The 24692-nt window shown below is 35.6% G+C and overlaps 2 protein-coding genes across 2 annotated transcripts; both read right to left on the bottom strand.

Annotated features, from left to right (window-relative positions):
- Positions 1–56: 56 nt before the first annotated feature.
- cldn15lb (claudin 15-like b) lies at positions 57–13143 on the bottom strand. The gene is made up of 6 exons (XM_079886673.1): positions 12986–13143; positions 10678–10898; positions 3892–4056; positions 3152–3233; positions 2221–2328; positions 57–904 (listed from the first exon to the last, which is right to left on the bottom strand). The coding sequence occupies exons 2-6, from the start codon at positions 10895–10897 to the stop codon at positions 814–816; spliced, it is 666 nt and encodes a 221-aa protein (XP_079742799.1). The 5' UTR covers position 10898; positions 12986–13143; the 3' UTR covers positions 57–813.
- A 1387-nt stretch (positions 13144–14530) lies between these two features.
- Positions 14531–23488, bottom strand: parlb (presenilin associated, rhomboid-like b). The gene is made up of 10 exons (XM_079886630.1): positions 23364–23488; positions 21885–22101; positions 19615–19755; positions 19468–19516; positions 18043–18138; positions 17416–17565; positions 16939–17009; positions 16739–16840; positions 16052–16149; positions 14531–15107 (listed from the first exon to the last, which is right to left on the bottom strand). The coding sequence occupies exons 1-10, from the start codon at positions 23435–23437 to the stop codon at positions 14993–14995; spliced, it is 1113 nt and encodes a 370-aa protein (XP_079742756.1). The 5' UTR covers positions 23438–23488; the 3' UTR covers positions 14531–14992.
- Positions 23489–24692: the final 1204 nt, after the last annotated feature.

The following is a 24692-nucleotide window of genomic DNA, read 5'->3' on the forward strand; positions in this document are numbered from 1 at the left end:
TTTGCATTTATTTGTTCATTGTCTGATATGCATGAATTTTCAAGAGATATCAAGATAAGAGTTATAAATCTATTGTTTTATTAAAGTTTATTGTCATATCCGATTCAAGGTCTATCAGAAAGGAGTAAATCTCAGTTGCAGGGACAAAGTCAACTTTTTTAACGTTTGTTTTTTGTACAATCTGCACACTAAAAAATATACAGTTTTCACACTGATAACTGCAAAACATTAAATAAAACACTGTTTGCACAATTGCAAAGCTTCACAGAACTGTTTTATTCACATGAAACACACACATAACAGCAATTTCCGACGAGCTTTTCAAAACACCAGAACAGATGATGTAACATTTATATAACAAACTAAAATGATCCACATAAGCATGACAATTCACATGACATAAAAGTATTAAAGTCAACATGAAACATGAGATTTAATGAAAAAAACAAATGTACAGCAGGGAATTGATCTGAGGATGTAAAGTCTGATTGATATTTTGCTGACATCAGCCAAAAATGAGAAAAACATTACATTCTGATACAAGATTATGATGAAATCAACACTGATGAACCATGCACAATAAGAACAGTTATATTTAAACTGAGATAATATTTCACAATGTTACTCTTCTAATGTGTTTCTGATCAAATAAATGCATAAAAATCTGACCCTAAACGGTGTAAAGCGGTGATGTATATAACATGACTATGAGGGCAATACCACTTTCAAGAACGCCAGGGAATTACATAAGGCCGAGTTTTAAGACCATGTACAAAAAAAGAAAGAAAAAAAGGTGAAGGTAAAAGAATCCTCTCAGACGTAAGCTTTGGAGAGTGTGTTATCTGACGGCGCTGATTTGTAGATCTTCTGCGGCTGTGAAGCACTGTAGTTATAAGTCTGAGCCCTGAGAGAGAGAGAGAGGGAGAGAGAGAGAGGGAGAGAAAGAGAGAGAGAGAGAGAGAGGGAGAGAGAGAGAGAGAGAGAGAGAGAGAGAGAGAGAGAGAGAGAGAGAGAGAGATTAATGTTCTGTTTGTTTGTTTTATTATACACACACACACACACACACCACTGAAAGTACATACTATATTTTACTTAATTATTTATTCATTTATTTATTTATCTCCCACCCCTGTTTTTCCACACTTGTTCCAATTTGTTCTAATTTCAATACAATGTACAATCTGTCATGCCAATAAAGCATTGAATTGAATTGAGAGATAGAGAGAGAGAGAGAGAGAGAGAGAGAGAGAGAGAGACACACACACACACACCGAATTCTAAAATGTTCATAGAATTCTGAGGTGTTGATTAATTGTTCCACTTCCCTTTTTTAATGTATGTATATGTACATGTATGATGATTGGAAATGCTTTGGCAATACATTAAAACAATTGTCATGCCACTAAAGCACATTTTGAATTGAGCTGAACTGAACTGAATTGAACTGAACTGAATTGAACTGAATTAAACTGAACTGAACTGAACTGAATAGAACTGAATTGAACTGAACTGAACTGAACTGAACTGAATTGAACTGAATTGAACTGAATTGACCGGAATTGAACTGAACTGAAATGAATTGAACTGAATTAAACTGAACTGAACTGAATTGAATTGAACTGAATTGAACTGAACTGCATTGAACTGAATTGAACTGAATTGAACGGAATTGAACGGAATTGAACTGAACTGAACTAAATTGAATTGAATTGAATTAAACTGAACTGAACTGAATTGAACCAAACTGAACTGAATTGAACTGAACTGAATTTAACTGAATTAAACTGAACGGAATTTAATTGAATTGAACTGAACTGAACTGAATTGAACTGAACTGAATTGAATTGAACTGAATTGAACTGAATTGAATTGAACTGAACTGAATTGAACTGAATTGAACTGAATTGAACGGAATTGAACGGAATTGAACTGAACTGAACTGAATTGAACTGAATTGAACTGAATTGAACTGAACTGAATTGAATTGAACTGAATTGAACTGAACTGCATTGAACTGAATTGAACTGAATTGAATGGAATTGAACTGAATTGAACTGAATTGAATGGAATTGAACGGAATTGAACTGAATTGAATGGAATTGAACGGAATTGAACTGAACTGAACTGAACTGAATTGAATTGAACTGAATTGAACTGAATTGAATTGAACTGAATTGAATTGAACTGAACTGAACTGAGATCTGTGTTGTGGAGACTCACCGTGTTTGTGGCGCTGAACTCTTGAATGACGTACACAGGATTCCTCCTCCTAATATAGCCAGAGCTCCTGCGGCCCATCCCAGATACAGACCCACACCCAGCTCATACCTGCACACACACACACACACACACACATTGTAAAATTGTAAAAAAGTACAATAAACTTAATTTCAACTTAAATTACATTAAACTGCCTTTAAAAAATTTAACTTTTAAAATGTAAAATTTTAACTTTTTTAAATTCAACTTATTTTGATGGGTTAAAGCAGTGGTTCCCAATTCCAGTCCTCGGGACCGCTGCTCTGCACATTTTGTATGTCTCCCTTATTTAACACACCTGAACCAGATCATCAGCTCATTAGGAGAGACTCCATGAACTGATCTGTGTGTGTCAAATAAGAGAGACATACAAAATGTGCAGAGCAGTGGGTCACGAGGACTGGAATTGGGAACCACTGGGTTAAAGTAATGTAAAAATATATGTGTTCTTTTTGCCATGAAATCTTTATTGATTTTTATAAAGTAAACATTAGAATAACTTTAATATTGCTGGTAATATTTCAAGATAAACACCTGACTAAAGCAGGTTTACTTGATTATCCAGGTTTGGTTTATTTCTTCATCTCTCAATCATCATTGCATTGCATGTTTAAAACTACAGTGATTTGATCATAAAATTAAGCTTATTAAATATCATCTTATAACACATTTCTTGCTCAGTTTTGTCCTCTGAATAAAACTGAGGTGTTTTTCATCCATATTCTCACTATATGAGCCATAAAAGCATGATGCCTCAAATATGATCCTCAACAAAAACACATACACACACTTTTAGGTTTAAAAGGCTAAAACTGTATAATTAAAATAATCAGACTATTATTTCATATGTCAGGTTTACAGGGTTAAATATGTAAATTAATCTTCGACTCACTTCGTGGCTCCGTAGAACGGATCATTAAACTCCTGAACGACTCGAGCGGCGTACCACGAAACCGCCACCATAACACACACACCTAACAGAGAGAACAGATGAGAACATGAAGCGTTTATATGATTCAACAGTGTGTGTGTGTGTGTGTGTGTGTGTGTGTGTGTGTGTGAGTGAGTAGTGAGTGTGTGTGTGTGTGTGTGTGAATGAGTGAGTGTGTGTGAGTGAGTAGTGAGTGTTTGTGAGTGAGTGAGTGAGTGAGTGAGTGAGTGAGTGAGTGTGTGTGTGTGTGTGTGAGTGAGTGAGTGAGTGAGTGAGTGAGTGAGTGAGTGAGTGAGTGAGTGAGTGAGTGAGTGAGTGAGTGATTGAGTAAATGAGAGAGTGAGTGAGTGAGTGAGTGTGTGAGTGAGTGAGTGAGTGAGTGAGTGAGTGAGTGTGTGTGTGTGAGTGAGTGAGTGAGTGAGTGAGTGAGTGTGAGTGAGTGAGTGAGAGTGAGTGAGTGTGAGTGAGTGAGCGAGCGAGCGAGTGTGAGTGAGTGAGTGAGTGAGTGAGTGAGCGAGTGTGAGTGAGTGAGTGAGTGAGTGAGTGAGTGAGCGAGTGAGAGTGAGTGTGAGTGAGTGAGTGAGTGAGTGAGAGTGAGTGAGTGTGAGTGAGTGAGTGAGTGAGTGTGCGTGTGTGTGTGTGTGTGTGTGTGTGTGTGTGTGTGTGTGTGTGTGTGTGTGTGTGTGTGTGTGTGTGATCACCTGACAGGATGAACATCACTCCAGCTGTGAGGCTGATCTTGCCCTTGGCCTCCTCAGACGTGCTGCCCAGTTTAGTGCACTTCAGTCCCATCGTGGCCAGAATGACGGACAGCAAACCCAGAACCAGAGCGATGATCATCAGGGCGCGACACGCCTGGATGTATCCTGAACAACATCACATCAGTTACACATGAATGAATACAAATATTTTATTTGTTAGGTAAAAGGATATTTTTAGAATCTTTTGTGCATGAACTATGGTAGCACTAAGGTTTGTTGAACATGACGCAATCTCATAGCATACGCTGAATAATGTTAAAGTAGTGTATTTATGTATATATATATATATAACCCTAACCTATATATTGATACACTACTTATTCAACATATGCTATGAGATTGCGTCATGTTCAAATATCATATACATGTACAACAAACCTTAGTGCTACCATAGTTCATGCACAAAAGATTCTAAAAATATCCTTCTTCTGATTTGTATTTATGTTTTAAAATAAAATAAAATGTTTTAAAACAAATAAAATATAGTACCATACTATTATATATATATATATATATATATATTTCCATATGTTGTGATAGTATTTGTTGTACTGTTTTTTCATTGTAAACATGTTTTCTATTATGTCAAAACAGGTTTTGTTTTCTTATGTTTTTCTTTCAATTTGAAATACACCACCGTTCAAAGGATTGGGGTCAGATTTTTTAAAAAAAGAAAGAAATTAATGCTTTTATTCATCAAGGACACATTAAATTGATCAAAAGTGACATAAAAAATATTCTATTTCAAATAAATGCTGTTCTTTTGTACTTTCTATTCATCAAAGAATCCTGAAAAATAAAACTTATCACAGTTTCCACAGAAATATGAACTGTTTTCAACACTGATAATAATCATAAATGTTTCTTGATCATCAAATCCTCATATTAGAGTGATTTCTGAAGGATCATGTGACACTGAAGACTGGAGTAATGATGCTGATTCAGCTTTGATCACAGGAATAAATTACACTTTACTATATATTCACATTTTATATTGTAAGAATATTTCACAGTTTTTACTGCATTTTTTATTGAAAATGCAGCGTCGGTGAGCAGAAGAGACTTCTTTAAAAAACACATTAAAAAATAAAAGAAATGACAAAACATGATTTTACATGAAAATGAAGCCTATGCTAAAGACCTTTATGATTCTTTTAAATAAATTATATTAAACCCTCTGTTACTGCTCGCGTGTCGGTCAAAAAATGACAGAATGTGTATTATTTCAATTAAATGATTGTACTATATTTTAGTTCAATGATGTTTTTTATTTAATATTTTGTATTTTTAGGGGATTTTATGGTACTAAGTTATATTTCGCTGTATTTATACTCCATTTATTCACTTTTTGATCATAGACCTGAACATTACATTTCCAACTTAAACTGTGGTAAATCTTGAACGCTTCAGAGCGACAGACTTCAGTTTGATCTCTTTTCAAAGACGACACTAGCCAGATTATTGCTGGAGTGAAACAAGTTTTAAAAAATGAACTTGGAAAACAAGTTATAAAACGTTACATTTATTGTTATGAAAAATGTACAAAAATAGCATTTTCAAATTTTATTTATTTTCAAAAACATGTTTTACTCTAAAAGAAAAATCAAAGCCATAAATCTAAACAAGTTGTGTTCAAAATGTAAGCCTGATATCTCAAAAAATGAGCTTTCAGTGAGATGTTGTTCGGCTGCAGTACCAAACGCTTCCACTAGAGGAAATTCCTCTCACATTCGTTTCCAATGCGGCATTTTTGACCGCGAACAAAACAAGTGTGACTATTTTTTCAGAACCATTTAACCTTTAACCTTTACCAAGTTTCCTACCATTCCAATGAGGGAAAAAATGCGGGGGAAAAAATGAATCAAAAACTGACGAACAGCACCAGATTATTTATGTGTCCCGATATATATATATAAATAGTAATCCTTTTAAATAATATATTTTAAATTGCAAATCAAAAATATAAAAGCAATCCCATCATACATCATGCAAAATCTATTTTTTTGATTTTGTGGTGAAACATGACCAGTGCTTGTATCAAACCACCACAACACTTTTCAAGCAATATGAACAACACAAACTCTTGTGTGTGTGTGTGTGTGTGTGTGTGTGTTACCAGATAGAGAGAGCATGGACTCAAACTGCTTGCAGTTTCTGACGCCGGTGCTTCCCTCGGCACACGACTGCCACAGGTTCTGATCGTACCACACAGACGTGATCAGCTGGTCCGCAAACGTCGACGATTTCCACGAATCATTCACCAACGACATGAAGGAGAGCAACCAGCCCAACAAACACATCAAGAAGCCCAACAGCTGAATCCCAGTCGACATGATCAAGTCCAACACAAACCACACCAGCAGACAGATTAAACACCGATCCCAGCGCCGTCCAAGGGTGAGAGTGTGTTTGAGTGTGTCAGTGTGTTATAGATTCATGATCACAGTCATAAAACCATAAACTCAGGTCCCTCCTATATTGCTTTTACTAGATAACACCATGAAGACAAAGGAAGTCAGTATAGGAAGTGACATGTGACTTATGGGAGAAAAGTTTGAGTTCTGAGGCCTCTGACCTTTCATAAGGTCACACTGGGGCTTTGGTGTGTGTGACAGGGTCAAAGGAAACACACAGAAACCCTGTGATTCTGAACGAGCTGTGTTTGGTGTTTGTCTGGACACGTTTCGTCTAGAGTAGCTGGAAAAGACTGGGAAAGGGTTATCAAGACAGTTTAAGAAGGTCCTATATGCCTTACAGATCAGTTCAGTGTTATTTATATATATAGTACTTATTCATATTTTGTATTAATATTAATATCAGCTCACATTTTAGTAAGTGGACCTTTGCCATTTTTCTTTATTTAGTATTGATTTATTGTTATTTCAGCTTTAGTTTTAACTTTAATAACCTTTTTTAGGTTCTAATATTTTAGGGTAAAGAACTTTTTGCTAGGTTTAAAACATTAGAATCTTTTTTAGGTTATAAGTTTTTAATTTTAAGAAATTTTTTGGGTAGGTTTAAGAACTTTTTTTATGTTCTAAGTTTTTAAGTTTAAGTATTTCATGAACCAATATTTTTTTTTATTATTATTTCATTTCTATTTTATTTCAGCTTTAATTTAATAATTGAATTTTAATAGTTACCACCAATAACACTATGTATTTATATATATTATTTAACAGATTCCTTTAAGTAAATTCCCCTTCCTAAAACATATAATATCCTAGAGTCTGTTGTAAGGAACCTTTCATTGTTCATATTGACAAAATGTAATATTGTATTGATTTGTGTAGCAAAATTCATTCTCTTATGATGTCTGTATACCCCCTCTTGTTTTGTTTTATTTATGTTCTTCTCACTGTTAATGTCTGTAACCTTTCATTTGAAATAAAAATAAAATAAAATACTGTGGGTGTGGCCGAATCAAATTCCAACAAGTGAACTGAAAAGAATTGAATTCTGCCCAGCAGTCCTCAGTTAAACTGCAGTCAAGCACAGGTTTGAGGCACGTCTGTAGAAACTACATGTGCAGTATTCTAGAGGAAAGGTGTGTGTGAGTGTTTTATGAGTTTTTATGACTAGCTTAACCTGGTTTTGTCACAGGATTGAGTCACAGCGTTGCAGTAAACCCGTCATGATACTGTATCGCTGAAACCAACATCAGTGTGGTGTAACGCGAGCGAAGGCCACATCAAGGCCGCGTCTCAATCCGCCTACTTATACTACGCACTGAAAATATGTACTCTTTTTTTTTAAAGAAAAAGTAGATACTTTTGAGTGTGTAACAGAAGAGTCGACAAGCTTTGGGACATACTATCACGTCATACAATTGCATCTTTAACGGTTGCTCTCTGTCAATCATCCCATCACAGTAAACTGACCTGTCAATCATCCTATCACAGTAAACTGGCCTGTCAATCATCCCATCACAGTTAACTGACCTGTCAATCATCCCATCACAGTAAACTGACCTGTCAATCATCCTATCACAGTAAACTGACCAGTCAATCATCCTTTCACAGTAAACTGACCTGTCAATCATCCCATCACAGTAAACTGACCTGTCAATCATCCTATCACAGTAAACTGGCCTGTCAATCATCCCATCACAGTAAACTGGCCTGTCAATCATCCCATCACAGTAAAATCATCCCATCACAGTAAACTGGCCTGTCAATCATCCCATCACAGTAAAATCATCCCATCACAGTAAACTGACCTGTCAATCATCCCATCACAGTAAACTGACCTGTCAATCATCCCATCACAGTAAACTGGCCTGTCAATCATCCCATCACAGTAAACTGGCCTGTCAATCATCCCATCACAGTAAAATCATCCCATCACAGTAAACTGGCCTGTCAATCATCCCATCACAGTAAACTGGCCTGTCAATCATCCCATCACAGTAAAATCATCCCATCACAGTAAAATGGCCTGTCAATCATCCCATCACAGTAAACTGGCCTGTCAATCATCCCATCACAGTAAACTGGCCTGTCAATCATCCCATCACAGTAAACTGACCTGTCAATCATCCTATCACAGTAAACTGACCTGTCAATCATCCCATCACAGTAAACTGACCTGTCAATCATCCTATCACAGTAAACTGGCCTGTCAATCATCCCATCACAGTAAACTGGCCTGTCAATCATCCCATCACAGTAAACTGGCCTGTCAATCATCCCATCACAGTAAAATCATCCCATCACAGTAAAATGGCCTGTCAATCATCCCATCACAGTAAACTGACCTGTCAATCATCCTATCACAGTAAACTGACCTGTCAATCATCCCATCACAGTAAACTGGCCTGTCAATCATCCCATCACAGTAAACTGGCCTGTCAATCATCCCATCACAGTAAAATCATCCCATCACAGTAAACTGGCCTGTCAATCATCCCATCACAGTAAAATCATCCCATCACAGTAAACTGGCCTGTCAATCATCCCATCACAGTAAACTGACCTGTCAATCATCCCATCACAGTAAACTGGCCTGTCAATCATCCCATCACAGTAAACTGACCTGTCAATCATCCTATCACAGTAAACTGACCTGTCAATCATCCTATCACAGTAAACTGACCTGTCAATCATCCTTTCACAGTAAAATGGCCTGTCAATCATCCTATCACAGTAAACTGACCTGTCAATCATCCTTTCACAGTAAACTGACCTGTCAATCATCCTATCACAGTAAACTGACCTGTCAATCATCCTTTCACAGTAAACTGACCTGTCAATCATCCCATCACAGTAAAATGGCCTGTCAATCATCCCATCACAGTAAACTGACCTGTCAATCATCCTATCACAGTAAACTGACCTGTCAATCATCCCATCACAGTAAACTGGCCTGTCAATCATCCCATCACAGTAAACTGGCCTGTCAATCATCCCATCACAGTAAAATCATCCCATCACAGTAAACTGGCCTGTCAATCATCCCATCACAGTAAAATCATCCCATCACAGTAAACTGGCCTGTCAATCATCCCATCACAGTAAACTGACCTGTCAATCATCCTTTCACAGTAAACTGACCTGTCAATCATCCTATCACAGTAAACTGACCTGTCAATCATCCTTTCACAGTAAAATGGCCTGTCAATCATCCTATCACAGTTAACTGACCTGTCAATCATCCTTTCACAGTAAACTGACCTGTCAATCAGCTTGTCAAAGATAAAATCCTCCACATTTAACTTCCCTACTGCATCGGACAGAAATGCAGAATCACGTTGATCTTCAGTCGCGGGTCTTTCATGCAGAGACTCTCCTCATATTCATGCATTACGATGCATTTAAAAGTTATTGGCCAAACGGATCTTTATAAAAGTCCACATTGTTATTACAGATGAAATATGACACGGATAACATTAAATCAATATTTTTTATCAGGTTAAACTTAAGCACTCAAACCTTTAGCTAAACCTCTCACTGTCGTTCAAGCACATCCAGCATTTTTGTAGTTTTTACACTTTTTACTCGTGTTTGTAGTTCTTCCTCCAAAGCGCAATGGACTGTGGGTAATATTAGCTGTTATAGTGAGCACGGATCCACACTTCGAGAATAGTAGACCATCCGAGGACTTCTGGCATAGTCTTTAACATACTATGCTTTGGGACTCACTTATTATAAAGGGATAGTTCACCCAAAAATGAAAATTCTGTCAGTAATTACTCACCCTCAAGTTGCTCCAACCCCGTAAGACTTTTGTTTAACAAAGCCTTCTTTTGTTTTAGAGAATGGAGGCTCACTATTGGCCAGCATCACATGCATCACACACATGACCAGAGTCGGCCAATAGTGAGCCAACCCAGAAGCGCTGCGCTGTTACACTAAGTGAACTCACAATGAATAGTTGAATAAAGTCGGTATTATAGTTTTTTTGCACACAAAAAGTATTCTCTTCGCTTGATAAACTAAAGGTTGAGCCGCTGTAGTGACTTGGAGTATTTTAAACATTGTCTTTATTAACTTTCTGGGCCGGCAGATCTCGATTACAGAGAAGCCTATGGAGAAGTGAGACAGCTCTCAGATTTCATCAAAAATATCTTCATTTGTGTTCTGAAGATGAACGAAAGTCTTACGGGGTTGGAACAACATGAGGGAGAGTAATTACTGACAGAATCTTCAGTTTTGCGTGAACTATCACTTTAACCTCACAGTGTGTTCAGGATGGATGGTGTGGACATGGAGACGAGGGTTAGCTCACCTGCAAGGCCCAGGACGGTCTTGAACCTCTGGCATTGAATGGCTCCGTTAGAGGTCGACGCACACGATATCCACAGTCCTTCGAAGTACGAGCTGGAGGTCAAGACCGCTTCTGCGTGACTGCGTTTCTTCCACACCGCCGAGTTCGTGCAGCTGGACTCCAAACACCAGGCGACGAGGCCCAGAAACAGCCCGATCAGCTGAAAGACCGTCGATGCCATCCTAAAACACGGGAACACACATCATATCACAGCAGCTTTACAGAAAACACACGAGTCCACATTACAGTTTAGACTCTGTTATCAGAGGAGACTGTCTAAGTGTTTCAGAAATGTACATATTCTAATCACAGTTAGCGAAAAAGCTATTAATTTAAACAATGTAATGCAGAAACAATGAGCTCACTGAAGTAATGAACACTTGTTTGTTAACCAATGATTATGACATTTGGATAAGTACAGCATTGGTGCGTGTTGATTCAGAGTTTGCGTCATCTGAAGTCAAACTAACAGGCACAAACTCACTCAGTTTGGACAGATAAGCATGCGCACACTCTTAAAATGAAGGTTCTTCAATGGATAGGTTCAGCAAACACGTGTTTTTTGGGCTATATAGGGCTCTCCATGCTTCTTCAGATCAGTATATTGGTCTCTGGGATCTTTGAAAGACCAGAACACAGATTTGGAAACCTTATTTTAAGGAAAGACACCACAGGTGAATAGGATACACATTTTAACTATATATATCAACATACTTCCTCAACCTTTTTTAGGTTCTGAGTTTTTACGTTAAATCACTTTTCGTCGGGTTTGAGAAACTTAGAACCGGTTTTAGGTTTTAAGATTTTAGGTTAAATCACTTTTTGTTGGTTTTGCCATCCTGAAAGAGAGGAAGACGATATTTATGAGGCACAAACTCACTCAGTTTGGACAGATAAGCATGCGTACACTCTTAAAATGAAGGTTTTTCAATGGATAGGTTCAGCAAAAACGTGTTTTTGGGGCTATATAGTGCTCTCCATGCTTCTTCAGATCAGTATATTGGTCTCTGGGATCTCTGAAGCACCAGAACACAGATTTGGAAACCTTATTTTTAAGGAAAGACACCACAGGTGAATAGGATACACATTTTAACTATAGATATCAACATACTTCCTCAGTTGCTTGATCACAGTACATTAGGACAGTGCAAGATTATGTGTTTAAATATGCAAATGAGGCATTTTCTAATGAATAAATATGCATTAATTTGCATACATCTTGAGAACTGAAATCTAAACACTGGACATCATAATTCTTGTTTCGTTATGTTGACATATTAGTCATTTTTCAAGGGATTTTTTATTTAGATATCTCTATTTTATTAGAAAATACTGTCAACAGACAAAAAAAAATAAAAAAAATAATTCACCAGGTGAATTATAGATGAACAAACCCTCAATAAAAAATAGTGAGGTTTGGTGCATGCACTGGTTTTGCCTGAAGTGTCTTGCCTTGATAAAGAAATGTGAAGTAAGTGTTCCTGAAGCCCCAAACATCCATCACAATTAGATATTACACACAATGTCTTCAACTCTTTCCCATTATTCAAAATGATGTGCAACACATTCATATCTGTTAACATCTCAGTAACGTGTTTTAGGGTTTCTTGACCCATGTGTTGCATAAAGAACCACTTCTTCAGGAGTGACTCTAAACAGAATTATCAATAGCATTAAAGAGCGTTCAGATTCAGTTCTACTCATGATGGGTCAAACGCTGGACTTCAAACTCTTGTGAAATATAAGCAAACCGTGGTGCTTTTTGGCAATAACATCCATAAAATTATAAAATAAGATTATTTTATTTCTTATTTTATTTTTTATTCATTTTATTTCAGTTAAATGTTATTTCCAGCAAATATAATAGGGAAATTGTTGCACTCCAAATGGATAAAAAAAAAAATCCTTTTGCTTTAGGTGCGTAGAGCCAAAAAAGCCATTGCAAAAAAACTGCACAAATTTCATTTTTTTTTTTTGTTTCTCTGTTTAGTTATTTCATGCAAATAAATGTTTTAATGGTTTTAGTGTTAGTTAACTATGTTAGGAACATGTTAAGAAACACCAATATAAAGCTTTTCAAAGAAAACATACCAGGACTTTCAATTCAATTATGTTATACAGAATACGTATAGTCCATAATCATATGAAATAACCTTGATTTCACTGTAAATTTATGGTCTTTATTAATTGTAAGTGACATATATACATACATATAACATACAGAATCTGCTACTGATCATTATTACGATGAATTAAGATTTGTACGCACCTGTTAGGCTCTCAGTGGACTATGTGACCTAGTAAACAATAATAATTAGCTTGTTACGTTTCTTCTGAAATTGTGGCTCTTGAACGCGGTTGTCAGTCTATATGTAAGACAGCAGTGATGGGGGGCCGGGTGTCACTGTGTTAATATTGGCTTTAGGTCAGTAACCCTGAAAAAGCCAACCCTCCCCAAAACAGAAAACTGGGGAACGGGAGACAGACAGGCGTTCTTTTCAGATGACTCTAATCTCTTAATTCAGGGACATTGATTTCTTGATTTCACACACACATTTACACCCTCATCAGCGGTGAACAGACACAGCATGAGGGGTTTTGAGAATTCAATTAGAAAGTACACTATAGTTGGTCAAATTTTGTAATGTTTTTGAAAGAAGTCGCTTATGTTCACCATTGTTTTAATCAAAAATACAGTAAAAACAGTGAAATATTATAACAATTTAAAATATCTGTTGTCTATGTGAATATATGTTAAAGTGTAATTTATTCCTGTGATCAAAGCTGAATTTTCAGCATCATTACTCCAGTCTTCAGTGTCACGTGATCCTTCAGAAATCAGTATAATATGATGATTTGATGCTCAAGAAACATTTATGATTAGTATCAATATTCATATTTTTGTGGAAACTGTGATTCATTTTATTTTTCAGGATTCTTTGATGAATAGAAAGTTCTAAAAGAACAGCATTTATTTGAAATAGCATCTTTTGTAACATTATAAATGTCTTTACTGTCACTTTTGATCAATTAAATGCATAAATAAAAAGTCATTGTTCTTTCACAAAAAAAAAAAAAAAAAATCGGTAACACTTTATTTTATGTTACATGTACTTACTATAGTAATAACAGTAAATTATGCATAATTACATGCAACTAACCCTCAACCAAACCCTAACCCTATAGTAAGTACATGATGTTAATTAATATTACTCAGTACTTAGATATATAATTACACTGTAACAATGACACCTTAAAATAAAGTGTATCCTAAAAATCTTACTGACCCCAGACTTTTGAACAGTGGTCTATATTATTTAATTGAACAAAAAAAGCAAAACAAAGCCTTATTTACTAATTAGGCTTTTTCTTTTTGCGAAATATATTTCCATTATGGATCATGGATCATATTTAACCCCAAAGTCACATTTCCTCACTCAAACAGTGTAATTAATTAAATAGAAACCTGACCACAACAGAAAGAGTGATGTGATTCGGGGATGTGAACGATCAGAGTGATGTGACGGAAGTTAACGAGCGATAACTGGGAAACAGGAAGAGACGAGCGATACAGTGACTTCATAAAACACGAGGAAGTGGAAAACAGACTCATTGTTCATGAGCCATTATGATACCACGACTGTTATTGAACTTTGACCGATTTGAGAAAACAACACTGAAACCTGTGTGTGTGTGTGTGCGTGATTGATGAGATGTATAGCACAGGTGTGTGTGTGTGTGTGTGTTATAGAGAAACCTGGTTAATAATTCACATTTAACAGGGACCAAAGTCTCATCTGAAACACAGAAAATAAACAAAACTTAAGTAGAACATATTACACACTTACAGCAAATAAAACAAACACTCGAACCTGGTGAATTTCTGACCACAGTGAAAATGAAATTTTAAATAATCATTTTTATTTTTTAAATGACAATTACAGACTATTTTAAACATTTAAATTTCTGTACATGGTGTTGTTGAGTGGGCCGTTTCAATGTCATTGAAATATGCACGACCTTAGAGCTAAGAAGCTCCGCCCCTCCAAGTTCATTTGCATTTTCAGAAAAGTGGGTGGAGCTACCTGGATTCAAATTTAAAAATGGGGGCGGGGCATAATGACATCACCGCAATACTACCGTCACTCAGTGACAACTGAAAACAGACCTCGCCTTTACAAACTCTCTCTCACACAGAATAAACATGCGTGTCCATTTCTCAAACTTGTTTTCCTCTTCAGGTCACCTGCTCAGTGTCTACCCACAATGCAATGCTCTAAATCGAGCCGTTGCCGCCAGCTCCCGGTCCGCCCGTTCTGAAGTCGTGCCACAACTTTACCAGCGGCTCTCGGTTCTTCCAAATAAGCTCGTGACCATAAAGTATGTACCAGCTAGAGAAAGAGAGAGAGAGACGCATTGACATGTTAAGCACAGAGACAGAATAAACATGTGTCTCTGCATGTTTACAAGTTAAGAGCCATCAAGTGGTCAACTAGAACACATCACTGTTGTGAAATGCAACACTTTTTTTAAGGGGAGGGTCTCAGACTTAAGTACATACAAGCAATTTGCCAGTATTTTTTATATTATTTATATGCTAAATAGTAGTAATATTTTGAATTAGCTTTTATTTTTATAATTTTATTTTAATACATTTATGAGGTGTGCTTTTGTCATGTTTATTTTTTTATATATATGTATTATATACATTTATCTTTTTTATTGGATTTTTTTAATGAGTAATTTTAGTACTTCAACTTTATTCTATTTTGTGTATTTATACTATTTCTAGTATATATCATTTTCAACTTAATTTTTTTAAATATTTTATTTAAAAAAAGTGACTGAATGTGAATAAATCAGATCAGAATCCAGATTTTGTAACTGCACAAACCAGATTAGAATCCATATTAAAAAGGGCATAAACCGGTTTTGAATCCAGATGACATAAACCAGTTTAAAATCCAAAGGTAATTACAAAGTCATATTGTATTTGAACGTTATTTCAATTAATGAAAACATTTTTTCAATTAAAAAAATAATCCAGATTAGATTCCAGATTTAATAACTGCATAAACCAGATCAGAATCTATATTAAAAAATGGCATAAACCAGTTATGAATCCAGATTAAATAACTACACAAACCAGTTTTAAAATCCAATGGAAATTTAAATCTCAAACTGTTGTTTATCTAATATTTCTATTTTATTTTAGCTTTATTTCAAATAATGAAAACAATTTACTTAGATTTACTTAACAATAACAAAACCACAATTTGCTGTAACGCTATAAACGGCAGCAATAGCACCAGCTAGACAGTGACGTGTTACTCACATGCCGAATAAAGCTCCACCTAAATGAGCAGCGTGATCGAAGAAACGCCATCTCAGAATCAAGCCTGTGGCGTCCAAGGCCACGATGGCCTTCAGTGCCTGTGGAGGAGGAGATCATGACAATACCATCATCACTGAGAAATAAAACTCAAGGTTACTAAACTGAAACTAAGACTAAAACTATTGGTCAAAAAACATTTTTGTAAACTGAAATAAAATAGAAATTTCAACAAAAACTGAAACTAACAACAGTCACTGAAAAACTAACTGAAATAAAATAATAATCAGCAAAAATAAATAATCGTTTTCATAATAAAGATGCAATAGACAAAAAGCATAAATTGATTAATACAAGAATAATGTTTGAAAGGATTAATAATAGAAATAACCATAAAAGGAATAATCATAATAATCATGGAAAGTGGAAGTGTTCTGTTAACTCCGCTAAACTATAATTACAAAAACTAAAACTAAATATATAAAAACTAAATAGCAATGTGTTCACAAAATAAAAACTAAACTAAAACTAACAAACCATTAATGAAACTAACTAAAAAAAAATTGAAAATGATGCTAAAATAAAAACTACTATAAAAATGCAACACTATAATAACCTTGGCTCTTACACACACACACACACACACACACACACACACACACACACACACACACACACACACACACTCACGTTTCCGGCGGTGAAGGTGTACATTGGGAGGAAGATGATGGCCAGCTTGGCTTCAGGCATTTTGGTGCAAACCGCTGCCAGGACGGTCATGATGGCCCCTGACTGACACAACACAACACAACACAACACAACGGTCTGTTTACGACATGCATGTGAATGCTGATGAATACCTGAAATGTTTCATCAGGAAATACACTCACCGCCCCCAGTGATGGACCAAACCGACCCATCGCTGTTTTACTCATATAACTGACAAACGTAGAAATCACACCTGAGGACATAAACATTACATATCACATTTAACATAACACAATAATAATAATAATAATAATAATAAGATTGTTTTATTTAATACCATGCCAGCATCTAAGGCTATTTTCATGGCAAAAATTACAAAAATACAAATATCATATAAATACAATAAAACCAAGCAAACAAACACAAGTAGTCATATTATTATTATTTTTTTATTATTTTTTATTAACATATGCTAAAAAAATCCAAAACCTTTTCAGGCATAATCTTACTAAATAAGTCCTTAAGTGAAATAACTTCATAAAAGAGCAATCTAACATCATAAATAGTTGAAGTCCAATAACACAAAAGTTTTATAGAGAGTAGGATGGTTTTTGACTGAGAACTCTCTCTCACACTCACACTCACACACACACACACACCTGCAGACAGGTAGACTGCCACAAACTGCTCTTTGCCCATCATGTTGATGATGCTTGAAGAGAAACTCCACAGCACGTACATGTTGGCCGCCAGGTGAAAGAAAGAATAGTGACTGAATGTAGACAGCAGCATGGGCCAACACAGCGCCTCTGAAACCAGATCAGAATCCAGATTAAATAACTGTATAAACACGTTAAATAACTGCATAAACCAGATCAGAATCCAGATTAAATAACTGTATAAACACGTTAAATAACTACATAAACCAGATCAGAAATCAGATTAAATAACTGCATAATCCAGATTAAATAACTCCATAAACCAGATCAGAATCCAGAATCCCATGTTTACTGTACCCGAAATATAACAATGCAAATTATTATATTATACAAATGTTTTACTTATTATTTTCATTTTGAGCATCACATAAAAATGCAGGATAAAACAATTTCGGTACCAAAGACACCTTAAACCATGCAAGATTGTACAGTAAAGTGTAAATCAGAGCATAATCTATTTTCCAACAAAATTCCACATTTCGATGCAGTGCAAACAGGAGTGACCCTGAAAGAGATTTATTGTTGAAATCCATATATTATGAAAGATAAACAGATGACTTCACGCACTGGCTGCGGGGTTAGATGTGAAGTACTTGAGCATGAAGCGCTGCAGAGATGGGACTCTCCAACAACAAAACACCAACGTATTCGCTGCAATGATGCCTGAGAGAGAGAGAGAGAGAGTGAGAGAGGGAGGGGGGGGGGGGGGGAGGGGGAGAGAGAGAGAGAGAGGGGGGGGGGAGGGAGAGGGAGAGAGAGAGAGAGGGAGAGAGAGGGAGAGGGAGAGAGAGAGAGGGAGGGGGGGGGGGATGGGGGGAGGGGGAGAGAGAGAGGGGGGGGGGGAGGGAGAGGGAGAGAGCGAGAGAGAGAGAGGGAGAGAGAGGGAGAGGGGGAGAGAGAGGGAGAGGGAGAGAGAGAGAGGGGGAGAGGGAGAGAGAGAGAGAGGGGGGAGAGGGGGAGGGAGAGAGAGAGAGAGGGAGAGAGGGAGGGGGGGGAGATGGGGGGAGGGGGAGAGAGAGAGAGAGAGGGGGGGGGGAGGGAGAGGGAGAGAGAGAGAGAGGGAGAGAGAGGGAGAGGGAGAGGGAGAGAGAGAGGGGGGGGGGGGAGATGGGGGGAGGGGGAGAGAGAGAGGGGGGGGAGGGAGAGGGAGAGAGCGAGAGAGAGAGAGGGAGAGAGAGGGAGAGGGGGAGAGAGAGGGAGAGGGAGAGAGAGAGAGGGGGAGAGGGAGAGAGAGAGAGAGGGGGGAGAGGGGGAGGGAGAGAGAGAGAGAGGGAGAGGGAGAGAGAGAGAGAGGGAGGGAGGTAGGGAGAGAGAGAGAGAGGGAGAGAGATTTTTATAACACATTATTAAATAATTTAAAAACAATAAACATACACTTTACTCAGGACATTTAGCAAAAATTAATTCACCATCTCTAACAAAGCACAACATTTCTTTATAATTCCATATATTTTCCAATTCCTCTATATTCTTCATAATTTTATAAAATAAAAAAATCAATTTTAATTCTTACTTTTATTAAACTCTTAAAAATTTGTACTACATCCTGACCAACTTCACCTTCTATTTTTTCCTTTCTTGTCAGATAAATAGCAATTTTCGATTTTCCAATAACAAGTTAACAAGTTTTTTTCTCTTTTTTTTCCAAAACTTGAAACCAAAAATGAAAGAGAGAGAGAGAGAGAACGAGAGAGAGAGAGAGAGAGAACGAGAGAGAGAGAGAGAGAGAACGAGAGAGAGAGAGAGAGAGAACGAGAGAGAGAGAGAGAGAGAACGAGAGAGAGAGAGAGAGAGAACGAGAGAGAGAGAGAGAGAGAACGAGAGAGAGAGAGAGAACGAGTGAGAGGTTCAGAGATAACAGCGCACAGACAAATAGATGGACAGCATCTGTTTATTTAATGAATTAATTACACTTTCTTAAACACATTGTCTTCACAATCTAAACGCTCATCTGTGTAAAGTGAACGGTTTGCATCATTCATTGTGTCTGACCTGTGACTGTTTTCTGTCCTTCACTTAAACTGTTCCACCACTGATTCACCTGCAGAATACCAGAGAACAACATGTTCATTAAACACACACAGGAGAAAACATACACTTCCATTAAACATGCACACACACACACACACACACACACACCTGTTTGCGTAAATCTCCTTGTTTCTGAGGCCGTATCTTCTCCAGCCAATCCGCTTTGACATCGTCAAAGTAACTCTGTACACGAGATTTTAAACTTTCGTACTGCCATATTGCTGCTCCGCCGAATGAACAACCTGTAAACTGAGCTGGAGTTATTACGATATTCTTACATAGAGCAAAGAAAATAACTAATAATAATTCAACAAAGCAAAGGATTATAATTCAGACATTGGACCTTTTTCTCATGCAATACAATGTAAATGGCAATTAAACGCCCTCATACATCAACTGTCACACTGCACTGAATAATTAAAGTATAATAATATAATCCAGATTAAACACGTGGATAAACCAGATCAGAATCTAGATTAAATAACTGCATAAACCAGACCACAATCCAGATTAAATAACTGCATAAACCAGACCACAATCCAGATTAAATAACTGCATAAACCAGATCAGAATCCAGATTAAATAACTACACAAACCAGATCAGAATCCAGATTAAATAACTGCATAAACCAGATCAGAATCCAGATTAAACACGTGGATAAACCAGATCAGAATCTAGATTAAATAACTGCATAAACCAGACCACAATCCAGATTAAATAACTGCATAAACCAGACCACAATCCAGATTAAATAACTGCATAAACCAGATCAGAATCCAGATTCAATAACTGCATAAACCAGATCAGAATCTAGATTAAATAACTGCATAAACCAGATCAGAATCCAGATTAAACACGTGGATAAACCAGATCAGAATCTAGATTAAATAAATGCATAAACCAGATCACAATCCAGATTAAATAACTGCATAAACCAGATCAGAATCCAGATTAAATAAATGCATAAACCAGATCAGAATCCAGATTAAATAACTACACAAACCAGATCAGAATCCAGATTCAATAACTGCATAAACCAGATCAGAATCCAGATTAAATAACTGCATAAACCAGATCAGAATCCAGATTAAACACGTGGATAAACCAGATCAGAATCTAGATTAAATAAATGCATAAACCAGATCAGAATCTAGATTAAATAACTGCATAAACCAGATCAGAATCCAGATTAAATAAATGCATAAACCAGATCACAATCCAGATTAAATAACTGCATAAACCAGATCAGAATCCAGATTAAATAACTGCATAAACCAGATCAGAATCTAGATTAAACATGTGGATAAACCAGATCAGAATCTAGATTAAATAAATGCATAAACCAGATCACAATCCAGATTAAATAACTGCATAAACCAGATCAGAATCTAGATTAAATAAATGCATAAACCAGATCACAATCCAGATTAAATAACTGCATAAACCAGATCAGAATCTAGATTAAATAACTGCATAAACCAGATCACAATCCAGATTAAAATAACTGCATAAACCAGATCACAATCCATATTAAATAAATGCATAAACCAGATCAGAATCCAGATTAAATAACTGCATAAACCAGATCAGAATCTAGATTAAACACGTGGATAAACCAGATCAGAATCTAGATTAAATAAATGCATAAACCAGATCACAATCCAGATTAAATAACTGCATAAACCAGATCAGAATCTAGATTAAATAAATGCATAAACCAGATCACAATCCAGATTAAATAACTGCATAAACCAGATCAGAATCTAGATTAAATAACTGCATAAACCAGATCACAATCCAGATTAAAATAACTGCATAAACCAGATCACAATCCATATTAAATAACTGCATAAACCAGATCAGAATCCAGATTAAATAAATGCATAAACCAGATCACAATCCAGATTAAAATAACTGCATAAACCAGATCACAATCCATATTAAATAACTGCATAAACCAGATCAGAATCCAGATTAAATAACTGCATAAACCAGATCACAATCCAGATTAAAATAACTGCATAAACCAGATCACAATCCATATTAAATAACTGCATAAACCAGATCAGAATCCAGATTAAATAAATGCATAAACCAGATCAGAATCCATATTAAATAACTTTATAAACCAGATCAGAATCCAGATTAAATAACTGCATAAACCAGATCACAATCCATATTAAATAACTGCACAAACCAGATCACAATCCATATTAAATAACTTTATAAACCAGATCAGAATCCAGATTAAATAACTGCATAAACCAGATCAGAAATCCAGACCAAATACGAAAGGATTTTTGGAATGATTTATGCAGAATTTTGTTTATGAATGTTTAATGAACGAGATCCATCATTTGTCAGAAAATATACCTACCCCTATGGTGAAGACAAATGGTTTGACCAGTCTGCCGAATGACCTGCTGGGTGTGTGTGTGTGTGGTGTGTGTGGGGTGGGCAGGTCTGGGGGCGGAGCCACGTCCTTCTTCTGTAGGATTTCATTCGTCTCTGCTTCTTCCGCCACGCCCTTCTTCGGCTCCCCCTTCTTTGCTACCTTGCGGAAGCCACACCTCTGCTGCGTCTGGAGCGTGAGTCTATGTGGAGCACAACCATGATAAAATATAGCATTAAAATGCATTTATAGTGATTTGATTTGTCAGTGGGTGAAATGTGGGAAGCATAAAAACAAATAGTTTTTTTTATGCATTCATTTTCAGTAATGTGACGTTTTGTGATAGACTGGTATATATATTAGGGCTGTCAAAAGATTAATCGCGATTAATCGCATCCAAAATAAAAGTTTGTTTTTAATAATATATGTGTGTGTACTGTGTATAATTAAATTTGTATATATAAATACACACACACATGCATGTATATATTTAAGAAAAATGTGTTATTTATATAAAAAAAAGTATATATTTATATATAATATAAACTATATAAATATATATACAGTATTTGTATGCAAATATTTCTTAAATATATACATGCATGTGTGTGTATTTATATATACAAAATAATTATACACAGTACACACACATATATTATGTAAACACAAACTTTTATTTTGGATGCGATTAATCGCGATTAATCTTTTGACAGCCCTAATATATATATATATTATATATGTATATATATATGAAAAAAAATATTTTTAATCGATTCATTTTCAGCAATGTGACGTTTTACTTGTGAAACAGAATAATAAGAGTAATATATATGTTATTTTTATTTTTTTTTGGTGCTGGGAAACGATTAATCACATCCAAAATAAAAGTTTGTGTTTACATAATATATGTGTGTGTACTGTGTATAATTATTTTGTAAATAAATACACACATATGCATATATATTTAAGAAAAAATGTGTTATTTATATATAAAATATTTATATTCATATATATAATAGAAATTACGTATAAATATATACACAGTATAGACATGCAAATATTCTTAAATACATACATGCATACGTGTATTTATATATACAAAATAATTATACACAGTAAAAACCCATACATTATGTAAACACAAACTTATATATTTTTTTACCTCACCTTGGTTTCTGAAGCAAGTTATATTGGCATAATTGTCCATTTTTATTTCATGAGTTATTTAAAAAATCACAACGCATTGTTTACATCTACAAATGCCATGACAGAACCAACGTTAAACACAAGTTCATAATTATGTAGTGTTTATTATTAAATATATTCCGTTAGAATATTTGAATACTTTAAGCTCAAGCTTTATCGCATGATCTGATTAAACCCACTAAAGCTCATGCCGTGGGATAAAACAGGGGATCTGAGGCGCTCAGTAAATACACACAGAGTCAAAGGAGTGTTTGTTACCTGTTCGTCAGGTAGTGTGTTTTGCTGATGTCCCCTGTAACCCATTTAAACACTGAACCCCTCACCGCCATCATCACTGCTGCGATCCAGTCACTGCAGCTTCCGCATTTGCAGCTTCCACTTCCGGTTCAGAGACCACACCCATAGTGACCTCTGCTGGAGGAGGACGGTCACTGACACATGCGCTCAACCTTTTTATTTATTTATTTATTTTTATTTATTTGTTTTTATTGAACAAAGATCACAGGGGATACATGTATCACACACAAAAAATAGAATAAGAAACGCAAGGTAAAGAAAGGCAGTAAAGTACATACACTAAGAGATAGTCTACTAAAAACAATTCATAAAATATTTAAAGCAATAGAAATTAAACATACAATAAATAAATAAAAATAAATAGAAATAAATAACATGGGAAAAAATAATTAAAAATGATCATCTTCAGGAAATCAGGAGGAAAAATGAAACTAACCATAATTGTTTTAAACAACAGAGCTGACGAACAAAGAGAGTCGTAGAATAACTGTAAATCAACACAAAAAAGCCTAAAATTGGGCTTAGAATCAGTGACTTTACACTTATGGAGATGAAACTGGCCACATAGAGTTAGCCGTTTTAATCTGTCGTCCGTCTCTTTTGACCCGGAGTCCCACATCAAAAACAGTACTTTCATAATCTCAAAAATAAATAAATCATTTGTTATAAGCAGAGAAAATAAGCCGGGCTACTTCTTTCCAACACACGCTCAACCTGAAAATGTTGTGCATTTAAAAAATAAATAAATAAAATAAAATCTTGAATTAATGTAAATTGGGACACTTTTTTCTGCATTGAGATGAGTGAGTAAAAACGTCCGGTTACACTTTATTTTAAGGTGTCATTGTTACATATTGAAGTACTGAGTAATATTAATTAACATCATGTACTTACTATAGGATTAGGGTTTGGTTGAGGGTTAGTTAAATGTAATTATGCATAATTTACTGTTATTACTACGGTAAGTACATGTAACATGTAACAAGGACACTGTAAAATAAAGTGTTACCAAATGTCCAAATCTATTTGTTTATTTGAAATCATATGTGATTAGGCCATGGTTTGCACATTTGTTTTTATTTTATTTCTATTAGTTTATTATTTTTGTCAGAGTTGATCAATTAATACATTTATTTGCATGCTTGCACATTTGTGTATTTTACTCATTGTAATTTAATTACTTTGCGCATTTGTTTTTATTTAATCTATTTATTTGCTTGTTTGCAGGTATGCAGATTTGTTTAATTGACTCTCTTTATGGCAGAGGTAGTTTATTTATTAATTTAATTA

Source organism: Squalius cephalus, assembly GCF_949319135.1.
Source record: "Squalius cephalus genome assembly, chromosome: 11".
Taxonomy (NCBI): Eukaryota; Metazoa; Chordata; class Actinopteri; order Cypriniformes; family Leuciscidae; genus Squalius; species Squalius cephalus.